Source organism: Gambusia affinis, linkage group LG01 (genome assembly GCF_019740435.1).
Source record: "Gambusia affinis linkage group LG01, SWU_Gaff_1.0, whole genome shotgun sequence".
Taxonomy (NCBI): domain Eukaryota; kingdom Metazoa; phylum Chordata; class Actinopteri; order Cyprinodontiformes; family Poeciliidae; genus Gambusia; species Gambusia affinis.
Genome location: NC_057868.1, coordinates 6,004,540 through 6,017,547, shown reverse-complemented (window position 1 = coordinate 6,017,547; position 13,008 = coordinate 6,004,540). Strand labels below are relative to the sequence as shown.

Sequence of the window (13,008 nt, the reverse complement as noted above, 5' to 3'; positions counted from 1 at the left end):
TGTTTGAAGCCAAAACCTAATCTGGATATGTACATTTTAGATGGAGCTAACGTAACTTATAGCATCATGCTATAATGCTATAACTTAGCATGAGGTGAAAGATAGAAAAATATGATGGTGTTATTTTTTGAGCTGGTTCGGAATTAACGTTAGCTAAGGTGCTAATTTTACCGAAGGTTTTAGCTTGACTTTTGCCGCTAAATCTTCCTCGAACGACTAGCTTTGGGTTGAGATAAGCTCAGTGCTGAGTGTCTGTTAGCATTGTTGTTACATCCTTTGTCGAACATATAACGTTAACTGATAATTGATTCCCCCCCCCTTTTTTAAATAACTAATAACTAATTATCTAATTATTTTATTAGATAATAAAATAATCTAATAACTGTTCATTTGTTTAAACCATGACCTTGCAAATGTTAAGAGTGCAGATTAGCTAGGTCAACAAGGATGAATTCTAACGTTGTTCTTTTTTTTCTTTTTGTCAGATGACTTTTTTTTAACTCCCAAGCTTTTTCCCTCCAAGTGGCTGTGCAGTTCTGTCCTGCTGAGTGCTAACATAGTTTCAACTCTTGAAAAGACAAGACAACAGGTAAAAAGACAGCTCTTCAAACATATTTGAAGCCACAAAATAATCTGGAAATGTAGAGGAGCAGCTAACCTAATCTATAACTTTGAGCTTGCTACAGCTAGTTAGCCTGCTAAAGTAGCATTACATCTCCAACATAGTGTATAAGAGTCTGTAAATGAGGACAAAGGTGGAAAACATTCAAGTGGTTTCTGTTATTTTTTGAGTTGGTTCAGCCACAGTGGCAGGTGGACAAAAAGTTAATTTCCAAGCCTGGTTCCATATAAGGACTGTTCACCTGTTTAAACCATGCTCTTACAAATTTAAAGTTAAGTCAGTACTAACAGGTGCAACTATGTACAGGTGTAAATTCTGCAGCATTTGTACTTCAGAATTTAGAGAATTTTGTACTCATGTGAAGAAACATCAACACACAGCTAATTATCGGTTTGTTGTGGAATAGAGCAATGTCCTACTTCCGTCAGAGAAAAAAGAAAACATTTCAAGAAGAAAAGACTCAATCTTCATCTTGGTTGATGTAATTTTATATCGACTCTTAACTTAAAACACACATCTTAAATCAGAATTGTTCAATTAATTTGTTAAAGGTATCAATTCACCCAAATTACAAACATTTCGTTAACCCATATTGTACTTAGCCATTCAGATACTGTATTTGTGGAATGTAATGCTTTAAAAAAATTCATTTAGCCTCACAAACTGTCATTCACATCCGCTGTTTCAGAGTGGTAGCAGGATGTAGGGGTAAAGTCTAGTCTAGTCTCTGGGGTGAGGTTCTCAAAACCTTGTAATCTGGGTGAACTTGGCCCTTTAAATATAAATTACTACCAGTAATTCATATTTAAGAGTTTTCCTTTTATGTTTCAAAGGTATCTTCCACCAAGATGTCTGTTGAGATGGAAATGACCTTACCTACAACACCAAGGGTAATCATGCTTGGTAAGAGGAATATTTTCTATCACTATAATTTTTTGTAGCAATCTATGTAATAGTTATGGTAGTCTGTACTTTTACTCACTAGCGTTAGCCTGACAAGGGTTTGTCTATTTTAGGAAATAGCTTGATGTCTGCAACCCGGTGGATGGTCAGTATGGAGGAGAAGGTATTTTTCCAGCCTGAGCAACTACATGACTTTGCCAGCGTCCTTGCTGTCTTTTTGGGTCATATTATGACTTCAATCTGGAGTATCAGGAGTCGGCATCCACCACGCTGGAGATGATACAACGGTAAGTACTCTACACCAAACCATTTATGAATTAAATTTAATGACAGTTTGACTGATGATGAAGAACCATAGCTGATTGCTGTATTGTATGTCTTCATTTAAAAAAATACAATTAATATATTTTATTTCTGTTAAAAGATTCTTTGTGAGGATCAATCCAGATGTTGGTACCAAATGCACAGCCAAAGTCAGTACAAGCCGCAAGACGGGAAGTCAAGAGGAAAGTAGTCAGTGTCAACTCCTGGATCAACACCTTCCTCAAACGACTCGCTGAATTTGAATGGAGGACTTCCAACTAGGTAAGCATTTTACCAAATGTTTATTATTTTATTGTCTTTATTGTCCACCAACAAAATGACTAAAAAGATTGTTATGACATGTTGTATTTCATCGTCTCCTTGGGGACATTTGCAGGGTCTCAATACAGTACGCAATCGTTTGAATTAGTGAAGACTGACTGACTGCTTTTGCCATAAACAATCCAAAAACCTGAAGTGAAGCCAGTCCTGCTCATTCTTTATGCAGCTTCTATTATCACTTCAGTGCAATTGATTTTTTTTTAAACAAATTATCACCTTAATGCTGCTTTATGCCAATGGTTTTATGCATTTGGACATTGTCACTTCAGCTTAATTTGTCAGCCTTCCTGTCGATTTGAAAATGTAGATAACTTCCTGACCATCTCATGACCTCCCACATCGTCTGTCTTATTCTTTACAGTTCAGCTTCCACAAGATGGATCCCACTGATTTTGTTTGACGAATGGAATAAAAGTTCTTCTGATGTAGGAAATGCATCTGATATAACAATATTTATTGATATGAATGCCTACCATACAGTACATTATCACACTTGCACTGTTATTGTGATGTATTGTGTAACAGAGCACATTTAAGCTACTGTTAACTGCTTTCTGACAATGCAGCCTCTGCTGGTTTTTGACTGTTCACCATTTGAATGATATACGTGTTCATGTTGGTGCATACCTGATGTGGTACATAAAATTTGTAGTGCCCAATTTTTTTAATTGTTCTTTTGTTGTACAGTGTGCAACAAATAGAAAAGGTTATGTAAAGATTGTTACTGTTATTGGATCCAGATGCATTCAAGTGTCCATATTGAATGAAATACAGTTCATATTCAAATGAAGTTAAGTATATTCTATATATTTTTTAAAAGTCAGTCTTTTAATAGTTTATGGCTGGTACTTGATGCACACATGTTCATGTTGATACATACATGTGCCATAAAAAATATTGACATGACCTGTAGTGTGTTCTATGGTTTTGTTGTTTTATAGCACATTATATTGTATTGTGACATTGTTCTTTATGACATTGTGAATATATAAATGGATTTTATGTCAACAAATCTGCTGAAAATAAATACCTGTTTTTATTCACAGTACTTGGACTAAAATTTCTTTTATGAAATTTTTCAGTTTATGGTAAAATATTCTTGTATTAAAAAATGTAAACTTTAATTTACAGTAAAACTGACATTATGTTGTGAAACAAGTTTACAGTAGACCAGCTTTACTATAAAATACATTTACAGTTTTATGCTATAAACTACATTTACAGTAAAGCAGTTATAACTGCAAAGCACACTCACAGTAAAAATTAACTGTGAAATATCATAACAGTAAAGGTACTGTGGAATGGTAATTACAGTAACCTACTGGCAACACTGTTGCCAGTAGGTTACTGTAGAATGTCAATTACAGTAACTTACAGGCAACACTGTTGCCAGTAAGTTGCCAGTAAGTTACTGTAGAATGTCAATTACAGTAACTTACTGGCAACACTGTTGCCAGTAAGTTACTGTAGAATGGCAATTACAGTAACTTACTGGCAACACTGTTGCCAGTAAGTTGCCAGTAAGTTACTGTAGAATGGCAATTACAGTAACTTACTGGCAACACTGTTGCCAGTAAGTTACTGTAGAATGGCAACTACAGTACCTTACTGGCAACACTGTTGCCAGTAAGGTACTGTAGTTGCCATTCTACAGTAACTTACTGGCAACAGTGTTGCCAGTAAGGTACTGTAAAATTACAATAAAAAGTCTAACAGTGTGCTCTCCCCCTTTTATATCTTTTTTTTTTTTTTTTTTTTTTTTGAGGGAGTTGAGGAGGGGTTACGCAGGGAAGGTATAAGCAGGAGACTGCAAATGGCTTGGAATGATGAAGGCCTGGATTTCTGGTTTGCATTTCTTCATTCCTTTATCATTTCACCCTGGAGCTGCTGCATAAGGGAATTTCCTGTCACTGTTTCTCCCATGTGTGAGACAGAGGTTGGGTGGACTTTTTCTTTCTTCCCCGTTCTCCCCCTCGTCGTTGCAGAGACACATGCGTAGCAACACATAGACTGCCCCTATAGCCACCCCCCCTTGAGTAATGACATCCAGATTGGGCTGAAATTAAAGAGAGGCAGGCAAGGCGAGGAAGTCAGGAGAGATAAAAGTCACCCGCCTTGACTGACACGATGATTATATGTATAAAGTAAGGCGATTTAGAGTGTTTAGTTGGATATGAAGATGTGGGGGAAATAGGTCTTCTTGCCCTTCACGCAGTGGTGATGCAGCAGCAGTGGACAAACAGAGTTACTGAGATGGGGTGAATGAACTGTACTGTGTATAAAAATGTGCCTCAAAACATCTGCTTCTCAACTCCCCTTGCATTTTTTGATGTGGGACAGGCAGAGAAGGAGAGCGGGAGAGAAAACACAAGGAGCCAGCTACCCAGAACATCAAAGCCCCTGCCCTCAACGTGCAGGCCCTCATTAGTTCAGCTAGCAGAACCAGCGACTCTTGTGATTGTATTTGCTTGGGGTGCGTGCTGGCAGACACATCAGAGGAAAGGCTTCTTTAAGTCATAACTCCCCACCCTACCTCTCCCGCCGCCACCCGAGCCCGCCGTAACCCCCCTGTAACCCTCGCCGAGCTCCAAAACCGGGCCTGCTCCCCCACCATCCACTCCACCCCGTAATCTGGTGTGCAGCTGCAAACATCTGCTCCCTTTTTGATTCCCCAGCCTTCGCCGCTGAATTGATAAACACATCTTTTACCGGATCGCTGACTGACACGCAACACAGCGGAAGGAGAGAGGCAAATGCTGGATTCACCCACGGCTGCCGAGCTGGTTTCAGGTTGTGTCATTTAATCACACTGCTTCAGTTCTGGTGGATAAACAAGCGTCCGTCACATGATAAAATACCAAAACAATGACTGAAGTAGATTAAACCAAAACAGATATTAATTCACTTTGTTCTGCTGCCTCTTGTGTCACTTTTATTATTTGTGACACAAGAGCGGCTTCTGCCAGGAAGTATCACTTGGCATCCAATTACAGTCAGGCAATGACTTATTCATAAAGATGATTCCTGTGTTAATTATTTAAGCATGCTTGCCAGAAGACTTTATGTTACTTAGGATTCCTTGTCTGGGCTCCTGTAATAAAACAAAAAATATATATTTTCACCGAGAGGATGGTGTATTAACAATATGCTGACGATAAGTTTTTTTTCTTCTGAAATGTGGAAAGACAAATAACCATTTTGCCATTTGTTTTATTGATACAAACTGTTTATTTTATGAGTTTGAGAATAAACACTTAAAATTAGTCTTCAAAATGTTACAGGTCCGTGAAAATAAAATAAGAACATGTGTAAGATATTTTTTCCCACCCATCCATCCTTCCATGCTCATATTTATACAAGCATTGCATAATTAGACTATTATTGAAGTACTGTGACATCTCCATAAATTAAATCAATGAAAAAGTGACCTTCATAAATCATGTTAATTAATTACACACACACTGATGTGTTTCAAGTGTTAATTAGCAGCAAAGCTAGCAGCTAATTAAAAATAAATTTTGTTGTTCTTTTGTTTTTTTCTTGCACTGATGCAGTACTTTATGTAAAAGGGTACATACTAAAAATTTGTGATAAAATGTCTCCAATATTTAAAAGAAATAATCACTGGAAATGTATAACTCTCTGGAAAAACAAAAGAAGCCATATATAAGTTTCACATTTTAAAATGATTCCTTGAAACAGACTTTTAAGGGATTTTCTGCTTTTCTGGAATGTTCCAATAATGTATAAATAAAATGATAACCTTGTCATGTTGACGGTTGTAGTGATTTTTTAAAAATAAATTTGACAGAAGACACGCTACTGAAGCGTTTGAGAAGATTTCTCGGGACTTTATATTTATTTATGTAGTTGTTTCGTACTGAATACGCAGGTGGAGAGCAGCTGCGTGCCCGCAGTCCACCTGCTTTTTGAGAAAGTCACCTGAGGATGGCAAACGTGAGATGCGTTCATAGCGTCCAATGCATCGCGAGAACTCACTGCAGCAAAGCCTAAAGTCATCGCGAGACTATCATCCAGTCCTTTGCCTGCTGAATCCAGCTGGTGTCCTGCCTGCCGTTGACGGGTAAGTGTGAATGAGATGGAAAAGGTGAAGATTTCAGCAGATGTGTTCAAGTTTTAATTTGTGAAATATTACGCCGCTGTTCCAACGTCCTTAAACGCACCTGTCTTTGTAAACTGTCGTGTTATCGACGATATCCGGCCGTTTTTTCGTCGTGACTGTACGCGGGGATTACAGCGCACAAATTGACGCGTACATTTTCTCTCTGAATGCCCCAAAAATCATGAGCTGATATCAGAAGCAAAGAGGCACACCTGACCAGCTGTCGTATCCAGACCGGAGAAACGAGTCGGGGCCATCGGCTGCCCGGACTGCAGCATCTCCCTTCCCTTCGCCTCGCATTATGACAGATGTATGAGCAGCGCTCTGCAGCTGTAACAGGCTGTGCTAGCAGCTCCTTCTTGCTCATGTTGTATAAAATATTTGTTATTGGCTCTGAAATGTGACAATGATTTCCAGAGTGAGGATTGTGACGCCCCACGTGAAAACCTTGCTAACATTAAGTGTCTCTGAGGTGAAATGCGTTGGCAGAAGTTAACAGCAGAGTTGGCCTATTAAAGGGTCAATACTACTAAGGGCCATAGAGAGTGAACTCTATGGCAAATCTCAACGCTGCTCTGTAAAAATGTTTTACATTTGTTGAGATAAAATGGTATTGATAATTCATATCTTCACTACAAAGTTGCTAAATAGATATTGCATGTGGAAGTGAACGAAAAACACAGATCTGGCATAACATTGAGCCCACTGATAATAACAGGCAGCAAGTGAAGCTTTTATCTCCAGCTTTGATTTACTAGAAGTAGGGAAATAATCTGGAAGGCAAACCGGTATGCAGATGTTGCTATGACTCCTACCATAACTAAGCATAGTTTAAGATCATTGACAGTTTGATGGCTTTGGCCTTTTTCAGCAGTGTAATGCCTTGCTGTAAGGGAAAACATGACTTGAGGATCACAACGATGAGTTTGAGATGTTCACTTGACCTCCAGGTTCCCCAGATCTCAAGCCAATCTGACATCTGTGGGCTTTTGCTGGACAATCAATTCCGTTCCCTGGAAACCTCATTTACTAGTTTGACCACACTTAAGTCAGGACGATTTCCCAATAGCTCATTCCTGTTTTGGGTCCTATTGCACACATTACGCTTGATTGCTTAAAGGAATAAAACATCCTAACCATTTCTCTGCGCCTTCTGTCCCACCTAAGGGTACATTGCTGATCTAGAGGAATTTTCTCATGGTAGTGGTCAGGGACACAGCTAAAATGAATAAAAATAAAAAGCAGCAACATCTATTTCTCATCATTTTCTATCTTCAATCTCTGTATCAACAAGCTCTCTGACAGTGGCTGTAGTTGATTAAATGACGTTGGAAATCTAAAGGTTATTACTGCAGCTCTCACCGTTTTAAATATACAGTAATCATCTTAATGCTTGAGTTCAAGATTGGTCATGACAATCGGACTAATTCAGATTTTAGACACTATAAATAAATAAATAATGGCTCTCTTTTTTTTCCCCCCTGGCTTTGTTTGTTTTTTATTTAACAGTTTTCAGAGATTATGGATTATTGTGAAAATACGTATTGCAAAACAAACAAAAACAATCTAGAATGCCATAAAGATGTTCCGTTTAATTAAATATTTGAATTAAATCTGTTTTATTTTATTCACACAGGCAAGTGCGTTTTATAAAGCTAAAATATAAAAGGGAATTTTTAATCACAGTGACATAAAATAATAATACATCTAAGATTTCTTTAAGTTAAGACAACAGGATGTTTTTTATAGTGTATCGATTGTGTGTTCCATACAAACTCACAGACGACGTTATGTGCCCTTTATCGTGCAATTTGATCGTTCTACTTGCGTTCCTTTAGTTGCCAGCAAACAGCTGAATGGGTAGTTAACCTGCTTCACATGAAAGCTGATCCACCTAACAGCAGAGATCCAGAGAGCAGTAGTGTAAAAGTAGCTGTTTACAGTAGCAGAGCCGGGTCAGCCGCCTGTCAGCGTGTGAAGTGGAATTTTACAGACTTTCCCCTTAGATGTTGCTGAGGCGCTAACATTTCAGCCGTGGTTCTGGCCGTCCGAAGTCACGGGGGGGAAAGAAAGTGATGCGAGGAAGCTAAGTACACTGTAGCGGCCTGATCCTGCTAATCAAACGGACGTGAATGGTTTGATCGTCAGAAAGTGTGACCACCTCTATGGACGCAGGAGTTTTGCTCGTTTGTTGGTCTGGATCACGTGTGAGTCAGCCCGAAGCCAAGTAGGGAAGACATCAGCAATGACCTTTGGGAAGCAATCGTCGTTGCCCATCAATCCAGGAAGAGTCAGCGGTTCTTTTTCCAAAGTTCATGGTAGCGGCATTAGAAGGAGATTGAACATGCTTGAAAAGGTTGTAAAGAGAAGGGTTCTTCCTTTAGACATCCACCCGCTAAACCCGCTTGGCCCACACCCGCTTAGGGTCATCGGGGGGCTGGTGCCCATCTGAAGCAGCCATTGGAGTGACAGGCGGGAAACGTTGTCAGTCCGTCACAGGTTACGTTATGTGTCCTTTAACATGACAGGGCCCCTTTAGACATTAGACCAAATTACAGATATTCAATCACAGCAACTGATCCTTCCACAAGACAATGAGGCAATTGTCTAAAAAGTATATCAAGTCATCGCTTCTAAAGCCAAATCCTGGTGTGTACTAAGACTGAAATGTTGGTAGGAATCGCTTTTTTCTTCTTTTTTTTTTCCTTCATGACTGTATTTGCACCCGCTTTGCTGCTCAGTCACCTGTCTCACAGTTCTGTTGCAGCTGAGGTCCGAGGCATCATGGGAAACATCTTTGGGAACCTGCTGAAGAGCCTGATAGGCAAAAAAGAAATGAGGATCCTCATGGTGGGCTTGGACGCCGCCGGGAAGACCACCATCCTCTACAAGCTGAAGCTGGGGGAGATCGTCACCACCATCCCCACAATCGGTCCGTGGCGAGAGAAGAACTCAGCCAGTCCGCGTGGCGATAAGCATCTGCCCGACGCCTCACTCCATGTGCTGTGTCTTCTTGTTCAGGCTTCAACGTGGAGACGGTGGAATACAAGAACATCAGCTTCACCGTGTGGGACGTGGGTGGCCAGGACAAGATCCGTCCGCTTTGGAGACATTACTTCCAGAACACTCAAGGCGAGCTCCGGAACTTTTTTTCAGTTTTGTCAGATTACAGAAGAATCCACTTTTTAAAAAATATTTTGCAAGAAAAAAAGAACTGAAATGTTTGATGTGCATTTGTATCCAGTCCTCTCCTTTTTGATCATCTTAAAAACATAACAGAGTTCTGTCCATCCTTCCAAAATAGAAAGAGAATGAGATTGAAGAATCTGTCCACAGAGCAATTATTAGTCATTCACCTCACAAATCCTACTTCTTTGCTAAAGTGGCAAAACAAAAGCCATGAGGGAGGCAGCAAACACGCGGAAGAAGGTTTTTCTAATGAAATGAGACCAACATTTCACTCAAAACACTGTGTGACCCATCACACTAGACACATGATCTCCACCAGAAGACATGGTGGTGGCAGCATTGGGGAGCACGGTTTTAGTAGGGAAAGTGTAATTGGTGGGAGCTAATGGGAAGTTAGAATCTCTTGCAAGATTTGCAGAGCACAGAGACTCCTTCTAATTTTACTGAGATGAAGTGTTTTTGCACAAAGTAAATTGATCAAAGTAAAAATAGATTAATTGCATCAGAATTGCTGTTTCAAAGGTCATAAACAAATGCACGGCACATTTTTAAAGATTTCTTTCTCCTCATTTTCATTCCGCTTCTTATATTTTGTTACATAAAATCCCAATAAAATACATTCAGGCTTCTGCACTTGGTTGCTAACGAGGCAGCAGAACGCTCGCCTACAGCACTTGAGGGCACATCTGACTAATGCTTTAGCTCAGCTTCATTTTCTGTTTCAGACATTTTGAAATAACCTCTAACAGAATTTGTTTCAACAACATGTAGGCCTTTTTTTATTGTGACATTGGGGGGTTGGGTTTGTTTAATCCTTTTACTTTCTTTTTTGTTTTTTTGGGGGGTTTTTTTATGCAGGTCTGATTTTCGTGGTGGACAGCAATGACCGCGAGAGGGTCAACGAAGCCCGCGAGGAGCTGATGAGGATGCTAGCCGAGGACGAGCTGCGGGACGCCGTCCTTCTCGTCTTCGCCAACAAACAGGTGAAGTCCTCTTCTTACCTCCTTATACCACGTGCTTCCTCTCCGTTTTTTTCCCTCAGCTGAGGGGTTTCCTCGCCTGACCGCTCTGCTCCGCGTGGTTTTTGCCCAGGACCTGCCCAACGCCATGAACGCCGCAGAGATCACCGACAAGCTGGGCCTGCACTCCTTACGCCACCGCAACTGGTACATCCAGGCCACCTGCGCCACCAGCGGGGACGGCCTCTACGAGGGCCTGGACTGGCTGGCCAACCAGCTGAAGAACAAGAAGTGAGGAGCTGGTCGGGGAAGAGTCTGGGTGGAAGGTTGCAGTAAGTCTGTTGTGTTCACTAAATAGAGAGAAATCACTCAAAAAGCTCCCAGGAGATAGACTCTCCCCGCTGATATTTCTATCTTTCCGTTTCTGTACTTTTGATTCATTCGACTCGTTTGGATCTGTGGTGAGATTTTTATTTGATTTATTTTATTTTTTTTTTTATTTAATGATTTACAAACAAATTGTGTCAAAGCTGATCAAAACTGATCCATGCTTTTCAGACTGAACGCGTCAAATATTGGGACTTAATTGTGTGACATTACAATGAAGGCGAATGACTCCACTTCTTTACAGTCTGTGATTTACATCCAATTTTTGCCATTTTCAGAACATGACGGCAGAACCGCCTCACGTTAGAATCCACGAACTTGGTGTAAATTGCAAAGAATGTCGTAAATGTGCAGAGGGATTGTATGCTAGGACATCAACTCACAATTTTACATGCGGTACGCTTCTACAGGCTCAGACAATATAAGCTTTCACTGGTGTGGAATTGTGCTCCCCAGGTTTGATTGACGTGACAGAGCGAATTAGGTTCAAGATTGTATTTATTTTACACATATTTATTTCTCTATTTATTTCAAGAAACAAGAACTCCGCCGGTGCCGATATGAATGATCGCCTTCGTTTGTTTATTTATCGGTTGATGTTGAGCTCTAAGTGCATTGAATGATTTCTTCTTTTTTAATGCGATGTGCAATGTGCCGGCAGCTGTGTGAAAAAGCAAAAACAAAAGAAAGCCTCTACAGCTTAACTGTGCATTATTGCTGCTTCCCAACCTGCATGGAAATATCCCTCATTTGGATCTTGTGGCTCCTGCTGTAAATACCATAAAACAAATGTTCTCGATGGCTCAGAGAGGGTTAAAGACAACTCATCCGGCCTCAGCGAGATGTGATATCCAAGTTAATGCAGACGACAGAACAGACAGCCACTCTCTACCAGCTTAGCGAGGAGAGAAAAAAGGAAAAAACAGCCTCGCCTGCAGAGAGTGATTCAGCACCGCATGTGATTGGCAGTTTTTAGCGCTTACTCGGTTCTGAATGTTTATTTATTAGAAAATCCAATTTCTCTGCTTCGGCTTCGTCATCCGACGGGGCTCTGCTCGTTCGTCACACGCGTTGCGGCTTTTGTCAACCAGATCTCCGCGTGTGTCTCGTCGCACATTGTCATTTATCGCTCTACACACGAACGCACTGCCCTGTTCCGCTCGTCCTTCTGTTCCTTCATTTTGGTTTAATTTCGTCGTTTCAGGTCGATTTTTCTTATGCCTTGAGTTTTCGCACGGTCAGAGAACAAGAGAGAGCGATTGAAAGTCATACTGCATCATAAGGCATGTTAATACTGTAAAAGATGTGTAATTAAAAGTGAAATATACTGTACTAGCCTGTTTCCTTCAGACTATATTTGTTAGTCAGAATCACTGCTGCTGGTTGGATCAATGCTGTACTAAAACAATTGTCATGAATTTGTGTAAAGTTTACCGAAAAAAAAAAAGCCTTCTAATATGCAAACGAGCATGCTTTTTTTTTATGTCGCCGCGCAACTGTATATACTGTATGTAACCGTGGCAGGAGAAGTGATCCACTGTTAGTCTCAGTGTAGATAAATGGGCCAGCGTGTTGGCAGCTGATTACGACCGACAACAGCTTGTGCGTGTGAGTGTGACGTGTTTATCTACCATGTTCTGTTTGCTGTGAATTTTCATTTTGTGGCCTTATTATGTCAGTGGTTTCTTTTCTCTTTGATGACAGGTTTGTTTGTGGAGAACACGTCCAGTATTTCACCTGATATCTGTGACATTGTTGTGGTTAAACATCCTTCTTTCAGAGATTATAGTTATTATTACTATTATCATTATTATTATTATCATCGTCAGGTGAAGAGAAACGAGGCCGGGCAACATTTTGTTCTGATGTGTTTCCAGAAATTGACTCAGATGGAAACTCTATTAGAATATGAACAGGACGTAAACACAAACTGGTGTCAAAATTAAGAATGATCTGATGATTCCTCGTATTTCAAAAACCAATAAACGACCAAATGAAACTGATTTCTCTTGTTTCTGCTTCAATGTGTAATGTTTTTGCTTTAAGCTCAGTATTCGAACACTTTGACCGTACAGTTATGTTCGACGAATTTTTGAAAAGTTCATTTACGTCAGCTCATTTCACTAAGTTTGATTACACAAGGATGTTTTCAAGCCTGCGACATTAATTATGATGATTTT

General features: G+C 40.1%; 1 protein-coding gene across 3 annotated transcripts; it reads left to right on the top strand.

The window, feature by feature from the left end:
• The first annotated feature begins 6,096 nt into the window (after positions 1–6,096).
• Positions 6,097–11,850, top strand: arf3a (ADP-ribosylation factor 3a). Of its 3 annotated transcripts, none has more exons than XM_044112159.1 (5): positions 6,097–6,254; positions 9,050–9,225; positions 9,315–9,425; positions 10,341–10,465; positions 10,575–11,850. In XM_044112159.1, the coding sequence occupies exons 1-5, from the start codon at positions 6,151–6,153 to the stop codon at positions 10,734–10,736; spliced, it is 678 nt and encodes a 225-aa protein (XP_043968094.1). In that variant the 5' UTR covers positions 6,097–6,150; the 3' UTR covers positions 10,737–11,850. The 3 variants fall into 3 exon arrangements, with proteins under 3 accessions (XP_043968094.1, XP_043968109.1, XP_043968101.1); XM_044112174.1 differs by having other exon boundaries at positions 6,191–6,254; positions 9,061–9,225; XM_044112166.1 differs by lacking the exon at positions 6,097–6,254 and adding an exon at positions 6,281–8,966.
• The last annotated feature ends 1,158 nt before the right edge of the window (positions 11,851–13,008 follow it).

Coding starts and splice junctions, on each gene's coding strand:
- arf3a (XM_044112159.1), top strand. CDS start 6,151: ATGCATCGCGAGAACTCACTGCAGCAAAGCCTAAAGTCATCGCGAGAC. Junction 9,426..10,340: donor TTACTTCCAGAACACTCAAG/GCGAGCTCCGGA, acceptor TTTTTTATGCAG/GTCTGATTTTCGTGGTGGAC. Junction 10,466..10,574: donor TCGTCTTCGCCAACAAACAG/GTGAAGTCCTCT, acceptor GTTTTTGCCCAG/GACCTGCCCAACGCCATGAA.